This window comes from Podarcis vaucheri (assembly GCF_965113315.1).
Source record: "Podarcis vaucheri genome assembly, chromosome: 3".
Taxonomy (NCBI): domain Eukaryota; kingdom Metazoa; phylum Chordata; class Lepidosauria; order Squamata; family Lacertidae; genus Podarcis; species Podarcis vaucheri.
Window position 1 is genome coordinate 88,838,671 of NC_138761.1, and position 25,136 is coordinate 88,863,806.

The 25,136-nt window shown below is 41.6% G+C and overlaps 1 protein-coding gene across 5 annotated transcripts in view; it reads right to left on the minus strand.

Annotated features, from left to right (window-relative positions):
- ADGRB3 (adhesion G protein-coupled receptor B3) overlaps window positions 1–25,136 on the minus strand; it is a 458,060-nt gene that overhangs the window by 216,624 nt on the left and 216,300 nt on the right. For all 5 annotated transcript variants that reach the window (XM_082218223.1, XM_082218224.1, XM_082218222.1 and 2 more), the window contains 2 exons: window positions 20,292–20,360; window positions 17,878–17,986 (listed from right to left, as the gene is read on the minus strand). In XM_082218223.1, the coding sequence (XP_082074349.1) occupies window positions 17,878–17,986; window positions 20,292–20,360 (178 nt within the window). The remainder of the gene's footprint in view (window positions 1–17,877; window positions 17,987–20,291; window positions 20,361–25,136) is intronic.

The window sequence follows — 25,136 nt, forward strand, 5'->3', positions numbered from 1 at the left end:
CACCAGCACCCACAGTCCTAAGAACCTTCACTTGCCCAACCCAGAAATCGTCTTACTCCATCTGTATCCATCTCTCAGTAGAGACAGCTTTCTTTATTACAAAATTAATTCTGTTTGGTGAGCAAGCAGCTGTGCAGTTGCATCAGTTGAGCTCTTGATATGGTTTGCTAAGAGAGCGAAGGTGTGCATTTAACATGTATCATCATTAGATATAAGTGAAAGTAGAATGCACCCTTTAATCCTCCCCCCCAAAAAAAACCACCTAGCCAGACTGAAAAGGCATAATTCAACAGGGCAGATGGAAGGGTGGGGAAAGAGCGTGCTGCCACACAGAGATAGGAGGGTGGTCAAGGTCTATGAAGGCACCAGTAAAAGTGTTTTAGCTGCATTATTTCATTTTCAAGGTGCTTTCCCCTCATATCTCTGCAGCCAGGTAACCCAAACCAGGTTCCCAAGACTGAATACAACAACAAACTAGTTAGTGTAAAGTGTAAGGTGATATTTATGAAACAACTTCAATACATTCAATACAACGTCAACACATTCTTTATGTTCCGGGTTTGCTGATCGCCAACAAGCTGTGGTTAGTAAACCTGGTCAGGTATGGATGTACAAATGAAACAGAGTTGAGGTAAACAAATTATAGTTTAGCATTCCACCGGAACCTGGAAATTGTATTGAATGGGGAACTTTATGTAGTAACTATATTTAGGATGTACTAAAGTCCTGAACACAACTTACCAGTGAGTAAGTTCTATTGAACACTGGGGTCTTTCTTCTGAGAAAACATGCATAGGATTGTGCTGTTAAATTTGCAAAACCCAGCATGCTATTACAGTAAAATCAAACACGTAAACACATACCGGCACACCATAGTTCCAAATGCAAATATGGAATATTAGTTTTTAATGAGAGTGCTCATCCACTTATCGGTTATCATTGTGACAAGAGTGGAAAATAGCACAATTAATAGCAGGCCCGAGCTGAAAAGGGTAAGCTGAAATTTTGTTTACTCACCCCCTCCATTTTTTTAAAAAAAATAATGCCTTTGTTATATAGAAATCACTGTTATTGTGGCTTTAACAATCTGAGCATGATACCATGGCAACATTGCCTATTTCAAGTAAGATTCAGGCTACTTCTAAGCCTCCGACAGTCCTATGTACCATTATTCACATTCATACAGATGATAAACAATCTGCTCAGAGCCCCATTTCTAATGCGAGCCAGAGCGATAATTGTTTTTTTGCACACCGCTTTTTCTAATCATTTTACAAGAAGGCTAATAGAGTTCATGCCATTTGTACACAGGCAATGATGTGCATAACCAATTTACTACAAGTGCCCCAGAGAGGGGCAAAAGGGAGAGAACAGGGACACCTTTAAAAGCAGTCACAACAGAAAAATTATGGTACGGAACCTCTCATAAGCCGATTTCATTTTAAAGGAAATTGTAATTCAAATAGAGGCAAGGATTCAAATTAAGGTATCAGTTCTACAGATCATGTTCTACACTGCTTGACAACTGGCTCTCAGTCTCAAATTAACCCGGTTATGTATTATAGCATCACTTTAGAAAGGCTACATTTAAGGCTCTTTCAAGCTTTTATTGTGTGAGAGTACTGTGGAAAGTCAAATTCCAATAGGTAGCACTTTATCACATCAATCCCAGCCTCTTCTGCATTTCAGAAAACAATTGCATGTTTCGGGGGGGGGGGGCATTCAGTACAGCCAGGCTCCCATGACTGAATGGTACCCAGGCATCAGTGTTCAGGGCTCAGACTTTACCTTTCAAAGGACTGGCATCATGTAAGCAGACTGATCCATCAGAGCCAGTTGGATTCAGGGTTCTACTCTATTACCTGATCAGGGCAGTGGAGGCACATAGCTTTTAAGACCAAACAGTAGCACCAGCAGAAAACCAGAGATAATTTACTCCATAAGAACTGGGGAGCAGTGGTTGGAAGCAGCTTATGGCATGTATTAAAGGGAGGAACTAGACATTTATTGATTTTATAACATATTCCTGCATTGGCAAAACAGTGTATGTTTAAAGGGGGAAACTGGACAAGATTCATATTTCACACGGGGTAAGATCAGCACAAGTTTTCCCTAGCTCCTAAATAAAGATTTAACTAGTCTTCATTATTTATGCTAGAACAGAAGTAATGGGTTTGTTCTGCATATACAAAACAGACAAATCACTTTGCATTAAGGGTTCACAATAAGCAGTTATGCAAGAATGCCTATATATATGAGAGACATAAAACAGCTAAATATGGTATATTTAATTAAAATGTTAGTTATTTCAGATCTGCTGCATGTTCTTGTCTCAAATTAGGGGATTTAGACTATCTGTTAGTGTGTAGGCTAAAACAAAAATTGGGTGTGATTATATTATCCAGATTTGGTATCTTGTTACCTAACTCCACAAGGAACAACGGAAAATGTTGGGGAAGATTATCATACCTGGAATATAGTTCAATTCAACCGAACAAATAAATAAGTAAATAAATGTCCTATGAATCATACCTTCAGGGAACAACAGTCTGAAATGTTTCTTTTTATCTATTAAATTAAAAATAATAAAGTGTCTTGCAGCACTTTAAAGACTAATTTATTATGGAATAACATTTTGTTGATGAGGTGTATTCCTCAGTTGGCAAGTATGTGTGTTTGCATTACACATGCATGCACGCACATGCGCGCGCACACACACACACGGTGGGTGGATTGTAAATAAATGTCTCAAGATGCAAAAAAACCACAGCTTTAATTGAAGTTAAAGTTTAACTGAAGTTTAAAATGTATGCAGTACCGGCCAACTGAAAACAATACTTCATGCACCTGATAAAGTAGGCTCTAACCCATAAAAGCTTTTGTCATAATAAATCAGGGCTGGTCCAAGACATTTGTTGCAAACCCTTCTTTGCAGGGCAGGGAGACACAATATTTGAGTTCAGATGCTCCCTTTGTTTGAAATACCTCTCTCTTCTCCCCTCCCACATTCCCTGAGCAACTGGGCTCTGCAATACATTTTCAAGGACTGGAGGAAAAGAGTACAGAGGGCAAAATTAAATCTGCCACATAACTCCTAAGACAGAGTTGCATTTGTGAAACACAAATTTATTTTTAATTATATCATGTTGCCTACTGGTGACAAGGCCAATTCACACAAACACTGAGCTAATGATGGCCTCTTTAAAATGAACTTTTAATTGCATAGGGACAACTTTTCTTCAAATTCTGTGTGCTGTGGAATGCACTAAGGCTGCATCCTAACTGCACATACTAGTATGTAAATCACGAAGGACTTCAAAATACTTCTGGGTTAATATGCTTAGGATCATATTGTGCTTCACACATGCCATAGACATGACTTAAAACAATGCCTAGTTAAAATAGGATCTCTCTCTTTCTCTGTATGTACACAGCATGACATAGTAGAACATGTAAAGCACAAGACAATGTGTGTCTACTCAGAAGTAAGTTCTGTTGACTTCAATAAACCCTACTCCCAGGTAAGTGTGCACAGAATTGCATTTTTAGTCTTTTAAGGTGCCATAAGACTCTTCGTTGTTTTTACACAGCTACCACCCTCTAGAAGCTTTGATTTCTGAGAGTATTTTTAATTTAGTCTGGATCCAACCTGTAGTAAAAGAGTAAAAAGCTGTAGTACCGGATTAAATAAATAAATAAATAAATAAATAAATAAATAAATAAATGCAGTTTAATCCCGTTCTTCAAAATGTCCCTGGTTTGTCTCTCTCTCTCTCTCACCCACTCTATTGCTCATGTTGATGAGTCCTGTAGATCTGTAGGTCTGCCACTCTCCAGAGAATCACCATTATTGCTTATTATTATTATTATTATTATTATTATTATTATTATTCCTCTAAAAGTGTATTTCTTGAGTCATATTTTGCATGTACAACAGACAGCCATTTCAGAGACATAAAAAGATAAATCAGTGTATTTAAATTCTGCATCCCTCCATAGTATATGCTCACTTCTTTTATGGAATACAAACGATCAGTTCGTCCCAGTCACCCAGATGTCCAGAGAGCAAGATTCTTTGTGGCAGATAATCAAAGCACCAGATGGATAGACTAATGTGTAATATTCATAGGAAGGAGATGCCTTGTATTCATTAAATTATGCCCCGTCATGGCTATCCTATTGGGACCTCAAATAATAACGCAGCACTAAACATTAAATTAAAACTAGGACAAAGTCTCACCAAAGCCAAGAACAGAGTATCATTACCATGATTTGTGATGTTCAGAGCTGTGCGCCAATTATGTATCCAGAATGGTACATGTATCCAGAGGGAGGTCTCGGCAGACTTATTTATTAAATTAATATCCCATCCTTCCTTCCAAAGGACCCTCAACTCTGGGGCATCCAAAGAGTTGCTGAAGTATTAAAATAAAAATAAAAATGTCCAACCTCCCAACCTTAAAATTTTCTTTGGGGGGGGGGCAGACCCTAAGGAGAACCCAAAACAGCACAATTAGGACTAGGCACAATCAGCATCCAAATATGTTGGGAAAAGAAAACCCATGTGCTTGTTTGTGGTAGAGTCACAGAAACCCCTGAGGTGACACCACTGATCAACTACCACATTGGCAAGAGATACTAGTTGAGAAAAATAAGGAGTGCCGAGGGCTAAGAAGGAGAGTGGGAAGTCTAAAGTTCTTTCTCTGCATCTCTTTTACTCTTGTTGATTGCTCAGTTTCTTTTTTCCCCTTTTTCTTTTTTTGCCCTTCTGAGAGAGAAATGGAACAAAGTAACAAGTTGTTTGGCTATGCAAAGAGAGGGTGGAGTTATGGCCACCCTACATTGCAATCCACTGATAATACTGCAGAACAAATATGGGGCTGAGGTTGGTTTGGATTCCCAGTTTGAAAAAATCCCATTCCTTGCAGGTTGTTGCAAAGGTCACTTGCCCACTCAGACTTTCCCCTGGGCCAAATCAAGTGCACAGTTGCATGCAGGAGACACTGACTTTCATGCAGACTGGTTGCACTTTCAAAATCTTCAAAAATGAGGCAAGATGATATGCTTTGAAATCCACCCCCCCGCACTCTGCAGTAGGCTTTTTCAGAATTTATTCTTGCAGATTTGGCCAAGAGGAAGCTGGATCATTTCGCAAGTCAATATTTAACAAATTGATGCTTTTAGCTTTATATACAGAGTGCATTTATCTGTCTATCCTTCTGATTCACAGTCAATTCATTTGCCAGCTAAACGATGCTCAAATACCTAAGTGTGAAACAAAATGTCATAGTTTCATATAACTTTTCCCCAGCTTGCCTCATGAGAAGACTGGTGTTTAAGTGGAGGGGTTTTAAGTGCTTTAAGTAGGCAGATATGCTGTTTTTCTGAGGGTAGACCTGGAATCCAGATGTGTTTCCACTCACTACTCTAATGCTCAATTATTTACCTGGCTCCCTTCAGCCACTCCAGCCTTAATTGCACAGCTGCTACAATCAGCTTCACAGCCGCCACCACATTTCTGTTTAAAAACCCAAAGTAACCAACACTGGACTACACTTCAGGGTTGCAGTATACTAACTACACTACCAGGTTCCAGAAGATGGTCACAACGTTACAACTTTGCTGAAGCTGAGCAGGTCTGGGTCTGGTCAGTGCCTGGATAGGTGAAACGCATGCTGCTTTGAGATTCATGATGAAAGAAAGGCAGGATATAAAGGCATGAAAATAAATAAGACCTCCCATATACAGAAAAAAATAATGCATCATTCATGCTGTCTCAGTCATGGTTCCATTCCCTGCAAAATGAGTATATGTTGGTCTCTATCTTCAGCTTCATTAGCATTTACAGATTTTTTTTTAAAAAAAATGCTACATCAAAATCCCAGATTACTGAATTGTTTTCTATGGGACAAAATTACTTCTCCACCAGCGAATCCTTGTAAACCTCTGGATGGTGTGACAGCAAGACTGCTAGAGTTTCAGCACCTCAGACAGCTCCAAGTGCCCAAGGCTGCTTTTACTAAAAACAATTAAACAAGGGGGTAAAGTTAGGAACGGCTGTGTGTAAGACAGAATAATAGAATTGTAGAGTTGGAAGGGACCCCGAAAGTCATTAATTCAACACCCTGCAATGCAGGATCTCAATTAAAGCATCCATGACGGATGACCATCCAACCTAGGAAATAGTCCACCACCTTTCAAGGGAGACTGTTCCCCTATCGAACAGCTCTTATTGTCAAAACGTTCTTCCTGATGTTCACTTGGAATCTCCTTTCTTGTAACTTGAATTTCCCTCTGCTGTAGACACTTACCTTTCAGTAAGTCCCACTGAAGTCAGTGCAGCTTACTTCTGAGCAGATAGACTGTAAGCTTTCCTTGATTATAGAATCATGTAGAGTTGGAAGGGACTGTAGAGTCGGAAGGGACCACGAGCGTTATCTAGTCCAACCCTCTGCAATGCAGGAATATTTTGCCCAACGTGCGGTTTGTACTCACAACCCTGAGATTAAGAGTCTCATACTCTACCGACGTAGCTATAGGAATGAACTTCAAACACTAACTTGGGTCTGCTGTCTCTAAATTACCAAGAGAACACAAGAGGTCAGGAAAAACTAAAAAATGGAGTTTGTAGAGTCCTGGGAAGAGACCTTCTGGAAGCTGCACTACACTTTTGCCTTGTCTTTGGGATCTGCAATTCTGCCACCTATTCATTTATTTAACCCTGGGCAGTTAAGAAGAACTTTGTATTATTCTTTACCTCCTGGGGTGTGATGTGCTCTCTCTCCCACCACCCACACCATTCACATTGTATTGTTGTGATGTGTGTATGTTTTTTTTAAAGAACAGTCAAAAGTAAGATAAACATTTTGTAATATGGGTGTGAATGTTTCTTGGCATGAGTGTTCCTTGTTTCCTGTCTATTTATTTATTAAATTTATACCCCAACCCTTCCTTCCAAAGTAGCCCAGGATGGCATATGGAATGGATAAACATGCAAGTTGTGATTCATTAATTGTTAGTAGTGCTAAACTAAATTCAGCGGGTGTTAAAAACAGTTTTCTGCCCTTGAACCATTCTCCTTATTGTTGCTTTTTGCGGGGAGGGAGGGAGGCTTAAAAGGTGTTAAAATATTACAGGAAATGAGGTTTTACAGATTTTTATTTTTAATGCCAGCATTTATGTACCTTTTAAAGAGGCTTAAAAGGTACCTCTCAATGCAGTTTAGCACACAAAACACCAGCAGAGTACCAATTATTAGTTTTATGCATGTAGCTAAAGGCCTTTCCATGGCTTGCTTTATTACTCCAAATCTGTTTGATTTATTCCCTAGAACTTGGAAAAACAGATAGCATTTGTCTGTTAGAGATGCTGTGGGGCCCACTAGCAGCTTCTGCTTTATTTTTCTGTATTTATATTTATCTACTTAGGCTGCCTTTTGACAACTTAACAATACTAGGTTAATTTTTATAATTCGTACCATTACAAAGCACTGCTAAGCAATGATTAGCAGGACATGGACTCAATAAACCATTTAGCCAGACATATGCATTTTTTCCCCTGGACCCAAGTTCTCACATGTGATATGGTGAAAAATGTTTTATATAAACACAGGTAAGATCTCTAAACAAAGTGCCTCTCCCTGTCCTCCCCCCTGAACAAAAAATCCTGGCTAGTAAATTCATTGAACTCAAAGCAAAAAATAAAAAAATGCAAGGCACCTGAATGTTCCGAGAGGCACAGTAAACATTATTATGGAAAATAAAAGCTTTGTTGTCTAAAATACAGGAGATGATTAAAAGATCAAAGCCATTAAGGTTGTTGCTTTGAGGGAAGATTTAGTGATCTAAAAATGGTCAGAGAACCAATAGTTACAATATATGTTTCCAGATGTCACCAGTGCAAATTTACTTAATTCATTTATGATGCTGAGAATCTCTCCACCTACCCACCCCACCACTTATGTGGTTGTCATTAAAATTAATCTATCACTAATGTTCTCTATTAGGTGAACTCTTTACAGCCTGACCATGGCTCTTTATAGTTCAGCAAAGTATTATGCAAAAAGTATAATCTTTTCTGAAGCTTAGAGGCAGAATGGCACAAAGAGAAAATTTCCCTGCCCCACCCCCTCCAAAGAACTCTGCAGTGATGTCATACATTAGTATTAGGACAGGGAATGGATAGGAGGTGGTGACTCGTAACACACACGTGCAGGACAGCAACTTGTGTCTTTGGAGCTTAATGGATTGAAAGAGACAGGCACAACCTTACAGTAGCCTCTGGAAATAACAAAGGCAAGAATGGGGATTGCCCGATAAGATGGCTGTGCCCCACTTTTAAAAATTCATTTCATTTATTACATTGTTATTCAATCCTCCCTTCCAAAGGGCCCAGAGTGGCTGCCAGGTGCCATTTTATTCAGATGCTATTTAAAGTTAAGGTGATAGAGAAAATAAAGGGTAAACTATCTGAGGAAGCAAAACGCTGTGATGAGAAAAAGCTACTGAATGGCACAGTGCACAGAAACACCATTTACCTTCCCTCTGGAGCAGTACCTATTTATCTACTTACACTCTGACGTGCTTTTGAACTGCTAGGTTGGCAGGAGCTGGGACCGAGCAACAGGAGCTCACTCCGTCGTGGGGATTCAAACCGCTGACCTTCCGATCGGCAAGCCCTAGGCTCTGTGGTTTAGACCACAGCACCACCTGCATCCCGTACACACTTCTTATTCTGTTCCAGTCTCATCAGCTGTCAGATTATCACAGGCTGCTCCATGTGTAGTTGTTGTCTGCTATGTGGATTCACTTGTGGGACCTGGGTTTGCTCTTAAAGAGCAACCACTTTCGCAGAAAAATCTCTGGCTGGAAGTTATTCTCTGTATATGAGGGAATGCCAAGCCAAAGAGGAGCTGCATAGGAGCAACTTCTCAAATCTAGGCTCAGTGACCGTGTCACAAATGAAGAGATAAAGCAAGTATGCACAACACTCAATGGTCTTATTCATCAAGATCCATTTGGATCCATTCAAACACATTTCAAACTTGTAAAGTGGAGAGGTGGGAACCTGTAGCTGTCCAGATATTGTTGGAGGCCAACTTCCATCAGCCCCACCCCAGCACACCAAAAGGTCAGCAATAATTGGAATCCAACCTCTGGTCCCTGACCCATTCCTGGTGTAAAGGTTGCCAGGTTGCAACCTGGGGATCTGCACTTGTTTCCTTAAATTGCCCTTTGTGGCAAAGGGATACTGTTAATGTCCCATATAGGACAGTTGATCTTCTTCTCTTAGTGTGGAATGCACAAACATCAATCTATTTTCTCAATGCATAATTCGGCTTGAGAATCATTGATGCCCCTTTCTGAGCCCATCCACCCTCTAAAATATAGTGAGAGGTGACCAGAGACAGAGCCTTCTTCACTGTGGTCCTCTGCCCTCAGAATTCTCTCCTAGGGAGGTTTGCCGGGTGCCACCCTTGCTTTCTGTTGAGAACCAGGTGAAAATATTCTCATTTGTTCAAGCATTTTAGATCAGTTCATTTTACATTTCCATGCTAGAATTTTACCATTTTACTGTGTTAATGTTTCTTGTCTTACAGCAAAAACCCTATAAAGGCCTGCTGCTCTGAAGTAAATCCCATTGACTTCAACAAGGCCTATTCTCAGGCAAGTGGGTATGTCATTGCAACTGCGTATTTTATTATATTTTTTTTTGTTTCATTTTAATTTTCTGTGGGTCCCTTTGAGAGCTTTGGCTAATAAATCTTTTGGATGAAACAACTGTAGCTGTTTTGAACAGGATGTTAAATGACTGGCTATTTATTTTAGAGAGAATGTCATTTTTCTTTGAGTTGCAAACATTGGTAATAATAGTGAAAGCATGGTTTGTGTGTCCTGTTATGATTATTTGATTTGGAAATAGTGAAAGGATTAAATCTCCCCGGCACTAGCACCACCACCTTGGAAGCCTGTTGTATTCACATGCCATACTTAGATCCATTCTGCATCATTACGTAGGCAGAATACAAATACAAAAAGGCCATTCCAGAATTTCCATGTGCATATCATTTGCGAATCATGATCCTGGTTGCTTACCCAGAATAAATCATTCCCCCTGCAGCAAGACAATCAAAAAGCACAATTGCGTTTTGTCACCTTTCTCCAACACATCTTGATTATAGAAATGCTACTTAATAGGAAACGTAGAGGAGCAGATTTCAGCCTTCCATTCTTAAGCCTCCTCACCTCACCTCACACGCAATGGCTATGTTTCATGAGTGTTTACAATGTGACCAATGTCTGAAGAGTATTTTTTTTTTTAAATAATCCTAAATTAGCTTTCTGTCTCCAACTCCCCAAACATTTAAGTGGTACTTCCTTGGAAACAAAATAATAGCGGCAGCAATCAAGCAGCAAGAATTCATGAAAGATGTTCAAACCCAGCAAAAAGGAGCGATGATAATGGCCAGCTTTGTTTGATCTGATTCCAAAGTAACAGATTGGGAGCAATATGAGATATTGTTAAGGAATTTAATGCAGTCGAGCAGTATCCTCCTCCAAACTACACCTTCAATATAAGCCTAGATTATTTCAATCTTTGAGTTATGGTACAATAATGTGAAAAGAGGCTGATTCCACTTGCATGGCAATAAAGCACCCTTAAAGGGTGTTTGATGATCATCAAGGAGAGAAGTGGGTCTTTTTGCACATTGTGCATAACAAGTTGCCTACAAATGCTTAGAAAACATTTTTGAAAAGACTGCACAGAAACAGCCGCATAAACATTAAACGAGAGGTGGGGGGGAAGAAGTATGAGCTGATCATTAGCAAGAAATGATGTACCGGTACCAAAATATTTGATGAAGTTATGTGACAAAACTGAACAATCAATTATATGACTGAGATTGCTCTAGAACGGGATAATTATTGCAAACACCTGTTATAATCAGGCTCACTTCTCTTTGTTTCAAAAGAAAAGAAACTAGAGAAGAACAACTCTTGACACAGAAAATGACCTGAATTAATTGGATCATAGAATTGTGGAGTTGTAAGGGACTTCAAGGATCATGTAGTTCCTCCCCTTGAAATTCAGGTATCTCAGTTCAGAAAACAATCTATTGAAATGGGGCAAGGGATAAGGATTCCTTCTTCCGGCAGTAGGCTAGAGCTCTCTACTTCCTTCCTGGCTCCTGTTGTGTTTTGCATCTACCTGCCAGAGCCTCAGGCAAATGCAAGTGCTGCAGTTTCTGCATTTGACAATGTACTTGTAGGTATGTTGCACCCCATGAAAAAAGGCTTCCCTTCAACATTCATGTCAGGAAGTAAGGCCGCTCCACTTCCTTGTGGGACGGTGTTGCGGGCAGGCCATGCGCTCTCCCCGTGCACCGCGGGGGCGTGGCAGTGCCCCTGCATCATAGGGGGAGTCCTGGCCGCATCACACTCCCGGCCGACCTATCCAGTTGACCAGGGGGCGTGGCTTAACATCAAAACCATGTATGTTGCCCTGTCTCTGATAAATCACTGCCTTTGTTCTCTATTGGTTTTGCTTTAGTTGGAGAAGTTTGGCCTTCAGGAATTAAATCTCTCGTGCAGGGAGCAGATTGACTCTAATGCACACACGTGTACATGCACATAGACAGACAGGAAATGCCAGTGCATGGCTTCCCTTCAACTCCCACAACTGCTTGTCCCAACAGTACACGTTGCTGAATGCCTTTGAATTGCAGCTATTCCATAGTAAGTGCCACCAGATCCACTGGGAGATTAAACATTCCATTCAACTTTCTTTTTTAAAGCACAAACTCTCACTGTCAATTTTAATGTACAGAAGCTAGAGAATAGCCTTCGGCAAAGTGTGTGTGTAAGCACACCACTAAGGCAGAGAGCCTAATGGGGATACAGGGGTTTTAAATGTAACCATGATTCTCTGTTTTTATCTAGGACATGTTGGAAGGTATGGAAGCCAGGTCTAGCAAACAGGATATCAGCAGAAGCCAGACTCCAGTCTACCCAGGTATATATACCATGTAATTTTAGAATAATGTGAACATTCCACTCTATCGACCTTCCATTTTCACACTTGATGGGTGTTTTTTTTTATTTCCTGGCAATCATGACTAATAAGGAGTGTTAACAATTCTAATGACAATGACGAAATACTGCCTATAGGAAAAGGATGCATATGCATTGCCTTGACTGCATATGTGTTGCAGGAAGAAATTGTAATTCTTATGTAAAAATAATTTAAGTGCCATCCTATAATGCTGCCTTTCATAAGAACAGAAACAAAATGGAATTTTAACATGTTTCTGAACCGCATGCCTTCATTTCCTTTTACAGTGCAAAATGGAAACAGTATGATCTAAGATTCAGAAAAATTATTCTGATCCATCTTTCTGGATCAAAAGAAAACTAGTTATCCTTGGTGTCTTACTGGACACATAAACACTGAAAAGAGAATATGATACTTATTGGTATATACTTCATAAGCACATCCAGATGAAACCCCACTCGGAGCAAGGGCTCCAAATGATTTATAGATATGTATTTAAATTGGGCACTATAATTAATTCACTGAACATAGCTGTGCCCTTGATCTTGTTTTATAAAAAAGTAGCAGTCCCTGACACAAGCCAAAACACATGCACACAACATACTGTATTGCCAGCTTCGTAAAGCAGCCAGAATAACTTCCTAATGCAAATGTTCTGATTCTGAGCAAACTCTTACTCTGAAACAAGTACTGTTGTGGTCAATTCCTAAAAGAAACAATGGTCATTTATTGTACAAATAATGCTCTGGTACCTAAGAGCACAATCCATCTGAGAGTTTTCTGAGTGTATGCCTAGCTTTGGCTGGACTATGTCTCAACAAAAGTATTTTAATTAAATTACTACCGCTCCTACCACATTTATATCCAACTTCCCCTGCCCCCAAGGGCTTAATATAGTATACATGGTTCTCCTCTCCCCATTTTTATTCTCACAACAACCCTGTGAGGTAGGTAATTTAGGCTTAGAAATGATGATTGGCCCAAGGGCTCCCAATGAACTGCATGGATGGATGGAGATTTGAGCTCTGTTCTCCCAAGGCCCTAGTCCACCACTCTAGCTACTACATCACAAACATGCCACATATATTCTGTCATGTCTACTTCTAAAAGTAGTAGTAATTATTGTTTTTAAAGCGTAAGTGTAAATAACTGACAAAGCAATAAATTTGCTGTTAAGTTTTCAGACGTTCTGCAAATTCACACTTCATTCCTGCAGGCAATTATTGTGAATATGCATGTTAAGTGTATCAGCATTTTAGCTACAGCTGTTTAAGCAACCTGCTCTCATCTCTCCCACATTATTTTCTTTATGCCCAGAGACGCAGCTTCTCACCTCTTGTTATTCTGTCATAATCAGTACTTTCAGAACAGTATTTGCCTCAAAATTGATTTTGCTGACCTTCTGAAAATTATGAATAGTGTTTTTCAGTGCCAATTTCACTCTTCCTGAACGACCTCTGATTGGTAGGTATAAGAGCAGACTTCTGCTCTTTTAGCACCACTGAAGCGTTTTATATGATTGGACTTGTTGCTAGGTGCAGTATCTTTAATAACCATTTCCTTTCCTTTTGTTTAGCCTCTCAGATTCTGCTACTACTTATTGATTCTATTAACCTCAGACATCCATTCAAGGGCATTCTAAGTCCCGAAGCAGTTGCTCCTCATGTCTGCAGGATTGTCAGAGCACACAGGGAAAGGCTGTGGCAGCAAAGCCTTCTTCATTTGCTACACTACTGCAATGATGTATGGAAATATCCACAGTATGCGATATGCAGGCTATTTTGTTTTTCTTTAAAAGACCAAACCAAACCCAAACACCTAATAAAAGACAGTGAAGCTATTTGCACCAAGTTCAAATTCCATTGCGAAAAGGCTTCTGCGAGTGTGCAAATTTATTGTGGCAAATCATGCTGGCTGCATCCACCTCCCAACACGGATATGCTTGTTCCTACAATCAGCATTTTCACGCTATCTCCAGGAGAAGCATAGGTCCAGTTCACACAGTCATTAGGTGGGAATACTGTTTGTAGGCCAGGGTGTGGACTCCTTGCTAGCTCCACTTATGACACACCATGCAGCACTGGATAGAGACCCCTTGATCACAGGTGCAATGTTGCTTGCATGTGGCCATAAAGGACATAACTGAATACCACTACTCTTAGGCTGCCAGACAGGGTCTCCTTCAATTGTGCAGGCTGGTTACAGTAGTTCAGAAGGTCTTGCAATCTTGTTGTGGGCTTCATGCCTGAAGTATGCAAGGGAAGAGCTGACAGTGGAGAAAGCCACAACCAAAAGTGGGCACTGCCCTGTCCCTCCCTCTCTCTGAGGCAACCCTCTCTCTTGCCATCTCTGGAGTGCCCTGGATGCCTGGGCACCCACAAAATTTCTACTGTGGGTGCCCAGCCACCATGTTGCACATGCACATACTCCTTGGCCTCAGTCTGCCACCTGCTGCCTTACCTCCGCTGGCTCTCTGGTGCTGCGGCAGCCAGGGGTGTCACAAGGGGGGAGGCAGTGCGTCTCAGGTGCCATGTCTGGAGGGGTGACAAGAAGGCACCTTGCGGGGTGCTTGCCCCGTTGCCCCCAGGTGTGGCAGCACGAGCAGCCATCACGCCACTACCGCAGCGGCATGTGGAGGATGCTCTCTTCATGTCTGCAGCCGCAAGCAGAGGATACCACCACCATCCATACGGCGCTTGGGCGGCACCAGCGGCAAACCGCTATGTACAACGCATGCAGGGTGTTGCATGCATGCGCTCTACGTAGCAACGCCACACATGTGCTCTACGTAGCAACGCCACACATGCGTCATACATAGCAGCGCAACGTGTGCACAGCCGGCAGTTTGCCCTGCCCCGGGTGTCAGTTAGCCTTCGTTCACCCCTGGCAGCAGTGACTGGGCTGGGACCTCCACCTCCGCTGCAAGGCCTCTGTTGGGGCCTGCTGTGGCCATAGCCATGCTTCCAGGGTGCATCTGTGGCCTCAGTGGAGGCCTCGTGGTGGAGACCTTGGCCTGGTTGCAACGGTGGGGGTTGTGCAGCGGAGTGCCATCTCCACAGGCCATGTGGGCTGCAACAGAGGCCGCGTGGCAGAGGTGGGGGCCCCGGCCCAGTTGCCACTGCAGTGCCAGCACACCTGCACATGGTATCATGACATCATGTTGTGCACACGTGCCACTGGGCACCCAAATCTGGGCACCTACTCTGCTCTTTGCCACCTCTCTCACTCTCTTTTTCTCCCCATGTACCAGGCTCTCTGAGGGGGGCCTGCCAGAGGGCTGAACTCTTTGCTTGAATGAGGTTCACTCCTTCCTTCCATTGCCCCATACACTCCAGCTTCTCCTCTACCTTCTTTGTCCCCATTTGAGCCCTCCTCATCAAAGGCTACATAAAATTAGGCCAAGGGCTGTTGTTATCCTCCCTCCAAACTGATTTATTTATTTATTTTCCTGTTTGCTGAGATAAAATTAAATGAAACCTGAAGTGGCAGGCCTATTATTGACTTTGAGGGGAGGAATGCATATTTCCATAAGTAATGGTTTAGCACCTTAGAGTTACATTTAGCATAGCAGTAAATGTTTAGGGGATACATGCGTAAGGAGTGTAAATTATTCCAGCCCAGTGGCAGGAACACTGATTCAGGCACACCCAACCTGGGATGTGATTATTAAGCACTGATTGATATTGAAGTGAAACTGGGGCTCTGTGATGAAAAGAGAGCAGCTGGAGCAGTGGAGTAGCGTGGGGGTGCAAGGGGGGCCGGCCGCACTGGGTGCAACATCTGGGGGGGTACGCTCGCCGCCTCCGGAGTCGCTGAAGAGCCTTGGGCACAGGCTGTAGCAGAGCCCCATGTCTCGCGGAACCGACGAGCTGGCAGCGGCTCTCAGCGCTCGCCACGGTCCCCGCACGTCAGAGCCACGGAGGGCGCGCCAGGCAGCTCCTCCTCACAGCCCCGCTGCTGCCGCTGCTGCTGCAGCAGCTGGGCCATGTTGCATTTTCCTCGCCTCTCTGCCCTCCTCCTCCTCCGGGCAAGCGGCGTCGTTTGGGCGGCAGCGCCAGCGGCAACTCACCTCAGATCACCTGACTCGGCAGGTTAGGGGTTAGGGGGTGCAAATAACTTGCCTTGCCCCGGGTTAGGGGGCGCAAATTACTTGCCTTGCCCCGGGTGCTGACAACCCACGCTACGCCGCTGAGCTGGAGTATCCCTTAAATTAAAGTCACTTCTATGTGACATTTTAAAAATTAATGTGCCTCATTCTAAAATTTCAAATGTAGCTCAAACACAGGAAACCACCCAATTACAACTTCTCAGATAATGTCAATTTGATTTATAAATGTCAAAATAGGTTGGCACCAGTGTGTGAAGTGTTTTAGCTTGCGTTGGGGGTAGGGGGACACCTTCTTTTGCGATAATGTTATATATGTGCTAGATAAGCATATCCAGTCTATTCCAGTTCTGTGCAGGTTGGGGGGGCACCTTTCATGGGCCACCTGTCAGTTGTTGGTCAGACACTAATGGACTATGCAAAACTGAAATCTTAGTGCTTGCTCTGGGAAATAAAGCCACATCATTTTGACTTTCTTTCCAGGGACAATGTTTCAGGCAGGGGCGTCTTACCCAGAGAGGCTAGTGGCGCCAGGGAAGAGGCGGAGGCTGGACGCGGCACCTCCCAGCATCAGCTCACCGCCCTTGCCTGCCTCCGCCATGCAGCATCACGCCCGGAGCCACCTTCTGCCGTGGCCACCACGGCACAAAGCGGTCAGCTGAGCCGGGGGGGGGGTGCTGCTGTGTCCAGCCTCCGCCTCTTCCCTGCCGGAGGAGTTGCCCTCCAGCTGCTGCCCGCCTCCTCCAGCCTCACTGGCAGCACCATCCTCCCTAAAAAAAGGTGGACAACTCTGGGAAACCGGGGGGGGGGGAGCGCTGGAGGGAGCTTTGCACCATGGTGCCAGATATGCTTAAAATGGCCCTGGTTTCAGGAAATAGATGGAAACGGCCTCCTTCCTCCTGCCAGGCATTGAGATTCTGATTTGCGTGGTGCAGGTCAGCTGACATTTTGCCTTTGCAGGTAAAAGAATTGGGATAGGGAGAAAGACAAACAAATCACCCACCAGCTCCCTCAGTTCATAGTAAGAATCCTTCTTCTGAATGGAATTGCAATGCGCCTTCTATTTACTTTGAATTCAATTTGATTTACGGAAGCTGATGATATGAAGATTGAATAATGGAAGAGATCTGGATGAATTTAAGAGAAACTGTGTGTGGAGCAAGATCTGGATCATCTGGGCTGTAATTAATTTAACAAGAACTGATTTGGGTGATATGCAAATTAGTGTAAGGTGTTGGTTTTTTTAAGGTGGAGGCTGACTTGAATAGGAAATGGATTGGGCTCACCTTCGGTGAAATTTTAATTCTAGTAATTATTTTCAATTTTCATGTATACCTGTAAATTAGTATGTGCAAATCTATGCAGATTGGTGCTCTCACTTTTGATGATGAATATCTTATTTTTCAGCGATGCAAAGCGGCCACCACAGCATTGTAACAGGATTGGAAATGCTGCGGAATCTATTGTTGTGAATAAAAGTGTGGCAACCTGGTTTCCAATAAAATGCAAGATTTTACTTCCTAAGAACCATACCTACTTTCTAAGAAGATCCCACCAGGAATATGACGCATATATTGTACAATGATTAACAGCAAAAGGTAGGTTTGGAAGTGAGGGTGGATCTGGGTTGTATGTGTGAGAGAAGCAGTATTTATACAATGCATACTTTTACAACATATCACATATAAGTATATATGATAAAAGAAATTCCTATTTCTTACCTACATTTCCAGTCATTAAGTATGAATTCTGAAAGTCCATCATCCCCATTCCAACAATGTGTATAAAATCTTCAATCACCTGCATTAGTTCTATCGAGCCTGGATAGATCTAAAAAATGAAGGTCAGGCACACAATTACTACAAGACCTCAAAACAAACGAACGGTCACACACAATGGGACTAATGTAACACATGCATGTCCAGCATAACAAAACTATCAGAATCGGAAACTGTTATCAGGTTGAAATCGGTATATCAGTGACATGTGATTAAAAGGCAAGCTTTATTTTAACCTTTAGGTTACATCATGTGTACTCAAGCATCAAGATAGAGGAGCTTTGATCTCTCCCATCTGCATAGAGCAACCATGGGGTGGGCAGTTTTAGCAAAGTGTAAAGCCTTCTCTCCATGGATGATGATGATGATGATGCCAGACACCTCTCAGAGCCGTGCCCCTGTTTGCATCTGTGGCGAAGGCCTGAGCAACACTGCCAACAAAGCACAACTTTGCAGGAAACATAAAGGATGGGCATTCCTTGCGATGCATCCCTTTGATTTCTTTATTTTATCCACGATTTGCTGCAGTCTGGGAGGGTTACCGTTTTTCCGTAAATAAAAATTAAAAATGATGATAATAATTATGATTATTTAAAATGTCTACTTTGGGCTGACTTTACATGGCAGGGCTTTTGCTGCTTTTGCTAGTTGTGGGAGAATTTAGAAAAGTGCCTTTTCCCATGTGAAAATCTACAGCAGTACCAATTGTTCTTGCTCAGTTGTTGATCCACTCCCACCCAACCCCAAGAAAATGTGCTGCAGTTTTAGACTATCCCCCTCTCCACCAAAACAGAAACACACACACACACACACACACACACACACACACACACACAGCATCCTAACCTGGTTAATCCTATGGAAGGACTTTTGAAAGTCTTCATGTTAAGTTCATCATCTCATGGGTCATAAAATATGCATGTATGGTTTATAATACACAATGAATATTTTACCTAATCTAAACAATGGCAACTTGTTGGAAGCGAGCTGTTTCCAGCTAAGCAATCTCATTCTGTTTTCTTTCAAGCACTCTGAATTAAATATGTGCAAACCTAGGAGAGTCTCGTCCTATTTTCTTTCCTGGATACGACATGATTTCCTGGATGTGACATGACTAACTGTGCAGCTTTGAATCTGAGAAAGATACCGCTCCGTAGTCCATTTGATAGAACAAATGTCCTAACTTTTTGGCAGGGATTTATTTATTTACTGAAAGCTTATGCCTTTTCCTTCTACCTGTTAAGGGCATCCAGGGCAACTTGCAGCAAAAGTAGAATAAAATGTTAAAATATACATACATCACCATGACATTAAGAAACAGCTTCAAAAACAGCATTAATAAAACAGCAGCCGTACAAAGCTTGATAAAATAAGAATATCTATTTCAAATGCATGCAGTTTATGCAGTTGTGAAGGTTGTCTGCATGTGCACACACAATGTACACATACTTGTATGAATGGCTGCTATAGCTTTTAAAATGTGAGGAGGAGTCGGATTCTTTGGAATTATATTTGAACATATTTTTATCAACGCTGGGGTAAAACAGGGATGCTCTTGGCAAATGTATTTTCACAGACTGCGTGACTACATAGGAGCAGCCTTGCTGGATCAGAATAAATGCCCACTTAGTCTTAACATCCTGCTTCCCACAGTGGCCCATCAGTTGCCTATTGGAAGCCCACTAAGCAGGGTCAAGGGCACAGCATCCCTCTCCCACTGTTGTTTCCCAACAGCTGAAATTCAAAGGCATGCTGCCTCTGAACCTATAATGCCTGAAATATATACATTATGAATAATAGCTATTGATCACCTTAACCTCCATGAATTTGTCTAATCCCCATCTAAGATAGTGTTCTCCACCCGTCCTGCAGAAACAAAGTTCCTAAGATTAACTATGTGCTATATGAAGGTCTTTCTTTCGTAAGTCCAGAATCTCCTGCCAAAACAGACAATGGGAACTTAGGTCATGTATATTGGTTATCTATTTATTGCCAAGTTCAATTTAAAGTCATGGCATTAACCTTTAATGCTGAAGAACTACTTTCTCTCTGTTCAAACCATGAGTTTGGTAGAGATGCCCTGCTCTCTGTCTCATCACCTGTAAGAAAGGTAGGCGCACCAAAAGCTTGGAATGCTCTCTCTAATGTGGTCCAACAAGCACCTTCCTTTTCCAAGTGTGTGTGGGTATTGAAAACCTATTTGTTCGGACAAGCATTCAGTTCTAAACAATTTGCCTGTTTTAATCCAATGATAAATAACCACTTAAATAATGCACACAAGTAATGTCATTCTCTCTAGGTCAGGTAAGGGGGAAAGTTTCCAACAGCAAATGACTGGTAAATCTATACAAATTTACCTGCTGCGCATCTTCCCATTTCTCTTTGTTCTCTTCATCCAGAAGGTTACTAACTATTTGAAAGAAGTTCTGAAAGTTCAAGAAGACAATGAGCTTATATAACAGAAATATACAGCATGCAATGCAGTAAAAACTTTGTAGTATGTATGATGCTACTTTATATAAGGCTTGCAGCTGAAACATGGTAACGGAGAGTCCCCCTCTGTTGGCAGTAGCACATGTTCTGCTCTTCAGACGTTGTGGACTACAACTCCCATCATCCCTGACTAATGGACATGCTGGTTGGGGTTGATGGAAGTTGGAGTCTAAAACCTCTGGAGGGTACCATGTTGGCTACCCCTGCCCAAGTAAAAAATAACAGTTGTGGGTTTGTGATTTCTTTTGGCTTTCACCTGTATCAGTATACTTCTGTCAATACTCAAATGAACTTATCAGGGACATTTTGTTTCCATTGGTCATTTTAAATTCTGTTGGCTGCTGCAGTTACCTTAAAGATAGAATATGAGCATCTGTGGTAACAGAAATGCTCACATGAGAGAGATTTTCTAGGAAGCAAATTTATCATTTATCCCATCCCGCAGATGTATGGGATTATAATGCATTGCATACATTTCAAAATCAGTATGTTTTTTTAAAAAATCCCCTTATCAAAAATGATTTTTTTAACAGATGGAGGACACAAACTTGTATATTGAACTGTATGGACTAGTGAGGTTGCCAGCTATGGCAATCAGTTCACATGTTATCACAACCATGCAGGCCTTTCTAAAGTGTTAAGAAAAGCTACCATCTGTTAAGCAAAAGTTGCAATCCATTGTTGAAGAAAGGCCATTTTTCTTATTTTGTCTTTCATTCCCTGTTATGTGGCCAGTACCAAAATGGTCTTAACTACAAGAGCAAACAATTGTGTCCCTGAATCGTTTCTTCAGAAATTTTGTCTCATTAATTAACATTGCCTGCCAATAATGAATAAGCCAAACCTATGCAGCACAATCCTATTCTACCCGGTAAACCAATTAAAAGTTTCAGCCTTGTAAATGCCATTACACACTTTTTTCTGTCAGAAGTAGAAACTGAAATATAAAAAGATACTTTTCTCAACCTTTTTGAGCTTAAGTTATTAGTTTCTATAGCCTGCTTACTGGAATATATTTACATGAATCACATCTTGGACAGTCCACATCTAGGATTGTACTAGGTGGCTTTTAAATAACACATTTTCTGTCAATTGGTTTCTTTCAAGTTATTCTCAAAACTCTATTTTTAACCACAATCAATACTTCAGTCTATTTATACCACTTCTATCTTTAGCTGTAAAAGTTGGGCTCAGTTTCGATAACTTTTTTTTTATAAGTAATCCAGGTTTATCCACAGTCTGTCAATTATCCTGTTACTATTTACATTTTAAAATGCAGGCCTTCGGATTGATCCAAGGTCCAAAAGAAGCCAAACTGTACTGCTTTTTGCACTGTGCTTAACCAAACGTGAACACAATATATTCATTCTATATTCCTTCTGTTCCAATCACCTTTTCAAAATGAAAATAGATGTTGCTAGACAGGGCTGGCCCTATCATGAGATGAAATGAGACAACTGCCTCAGCAGTGGGAGCTGGGGAACAGCAAATTAATGCAACATTACTCCGCTGCTCAGTGCCTGAGGGAACCAGTCCTGCCACTCAACACCTGGCCTAGGGCGGGGCCTGATGGCCTCTATAAAGGACTGCTGCCGCCACTGCTGCTGGGAGGAGTGGGCTCCGTTTTGTTTTGTTTTTTGTTTAAATTGCTGTTATTTTTTACCTAGGTCATTTTAAACTGTGACATTAATGCTGTATTCTTAGTTTTAGCTTTTGATTTATGTGGAAATTGTTTCCCATTTGGTTGCGTATTTTTTAATGTGGTTTATTTATTGTTTGCGACTTTTGTAATTACGTAAATCTTGTTATGCTGCAAGCTGCCTTGAGCATTGTTTTTAAACTGTGGAAAGGTGGCATACAAATAAAAAATGATGATGATCATGATGATCATGGCTGGCCACTCCTGCAGCCACCACCCATCTGAGAAAGACTCCTGTCAAAGTGTTCTGCAAAGTGCCCATTTCATCGTCATGTATCTTTCTAAGGGCAAGGTCTTATAGCTGAGGTGACCAGGAGAGTGCTTGCAATGCTGTAGCTTTACCCCAGCAGCTAGAAATGCTTATTAAAAAGAGAGAAAGAGAGCTAAAAATACTAAAATAACTTCAACTAATCTGTAAAGAGAATTTCTAGTTGCCCCGACAAAGTGGCAGTGGCACAGGCACTCTCCAGGACCACCTTACCCATAATGCCTCACTCTGAGGAAGGACCCCCTTGCTCACAGAAAGTGGAGAGACTCCCCATGCTACCCCCACATTGTCAATGGCAAAACAATTTAAAAGTAAGGGAGGAGAGGTGAAGGAGTAACAGATGACAGCAGTAGTAGGATAGCTGCTTAAGGTGATGCCACACATTGTACTGACGCTCATAACAGGTGTCATTAAGGGTTGAACAAGACATATGGGAACCTGGGTTTCTGCCAAATGGCTGCAAAGCAATGTCGGGGTAAACATGATTTCCTAGGGGTGGGGAAGTGGTGGATAGAAGGGTCTTAACCTTTCTTCCACCTGCCTCTTTTTTCCCTCATCTGCTGCCTGGGTCCATTTTTCCCTGTGACATAACATACATACACCCATAAATCCAAGTAGATTAACAGGATCTGGAGGGAGAAGCTATGGGAGGGAGGCAGATGTAGGAAGAGTTAAGCACACAAACTCAATGTTTGTGATGCATAATCTAGCCCTCAGTTCTTCAGAAATTATGGCATGCTGGCATTCCAAATATTAGCTGTCGAAATAAATCTAAGTTTTCAAAGCCAGGGCATAGTCTGCTCATCTTGTGTCTAGACCCGTTGTTGCGAATGTGACGTGAGAGTGCCAAACCACAAATAAATCTGTGCTCAAATCCTGAATACTCTTTGGAGGCTGAAGCACGTCCCTTCTGCATTGTGCGAATAAATATTTAAAATACTAACCTTTCTGTCTTCCATATTTTACATCTCCACATGGGGAGGAAAGCTTTTCACATCACTCAGTGACTTTGCACAGTGGCTAATTAAAGTTAAAATTCATATGATCAAACACACACACACCAATCTTTCACACTTGATTATAAGTGTGGGGGAAAGGTTTTCACTTTCACAACTACATCATGAAAGCAGCTCCAGATTATGCCATAATGGAGGTCCTCTCCTAAGCACATGCTAAAGATCACTGACTCTCTTTGAACACCCTGGAATTTGTTTCCAAGTAATCATTCATAATGCATATTACTGCAGAGAAGAGTTTAAATACTTCATCACTACCAATATAATCTTGGTATGTGCATACAATGGTACCTCGGGTTAAGTACCCGGTACTTAATTCGTTCCGGAGGTCCGTTCTTAACCTGAAACTGTTCTTAACCTGAAGCACCACTTTAGCTAATGGGGCCTCCTGCTGACGCCGCGCCACCGGAGCCCAATTTCTGTTCTTATCCTGAAGCAAAGTTCTTAACCTGAAGCACTATTTCTGGGTTAGCGGAGTCTATAACCTGAAGTGTATGTAACTTGAAGCATACGTAACCCGAGGTACCACTGTAGTACCCTACTTCTACAGAAGACACATAAAACCACTCAAAAAACCAGTTCTGCACCGCAGTTATGTCTAAACATACTTAATGTTTGTCAGTGTTAATTCCATTAATTATATATATTCATAGCAACATGGCAGCTAAACCAATTGTTGCCAAAACTTTAATAACAAAATCTCTTAGTACATTGTGGTGTTCACCTTGCCTATTTCTGCAACTGACACACCACACACTGTGGATTGTCTATTAATATACTACCATTACATTTCATATCAAACACCTGTCTTCATAACTTATTTTTAGAGGGGATTGAACTGGGGTGAGGATTTCACATAATGAAGGTTTTGATGGACTTGATGCCAGTTGAATGTTGGTTGAATTTGGGCTATAGGGTGATTTAAAACAGGTAACAAAGAGGCCTTTCCTGAACATAGGCTATAGGAGGTTGCTGTATATTATGCCAAACCATTGTTCCATTTAGCTTGGTGCTGTGTACACTGATTTCAGGCAGGGGACCATTATCAGCCATACCTGGAGATGCCAGGGACTGAACCTATGACATTCTGTGTGCCCTGCATGTGCTCCACAACTGAGTTAAAACCCTTCTCCGAAATTGCTGGAAAGCCATTAAGTGGCATCATAATGTGAATAAACCCTTAATTAGAAAATTCACAAGTGCAAAAATTACTACACTGACTAATTAGAAACGGGAAAGACAATTCTAAAGACTCGATCCAGTCTTCAATATCAAGCAGTGGGGGAACTCTTCATTTAATTTACATTGGGGATCTGATGAATCAGATCCCCAATATATTTGCCAGCAAATATGTAACACACCCCTCTAATATCCTACACTGCATCACTGGAACAGCAGTAATATATAGCCCATTATAAAACAGAGTGTGAATATGAGATGAGAAGGAGCTTAACCTACAATATTCCTCCCTAAAGAGATAACTTCATTTCTATAATTATTCCCTTCCCAACACCTCTGGAAGCATAAAAGATTACAAGGCTAACACAGACATCTCCTAAATGTGTCCATACTTCTAAAAGGTTAATTAAAGGCCACAAGGAAAGGCTTTCGTGTTAAAAATGTCCAGAGAGCCTTATTGATTTTAATTTAGCTTTAAATGTCTTATTAGCACAATGCAAAACATCTAAAAAGCAATGTGATTTTAAGCCAACAAGCTCTAAAAACA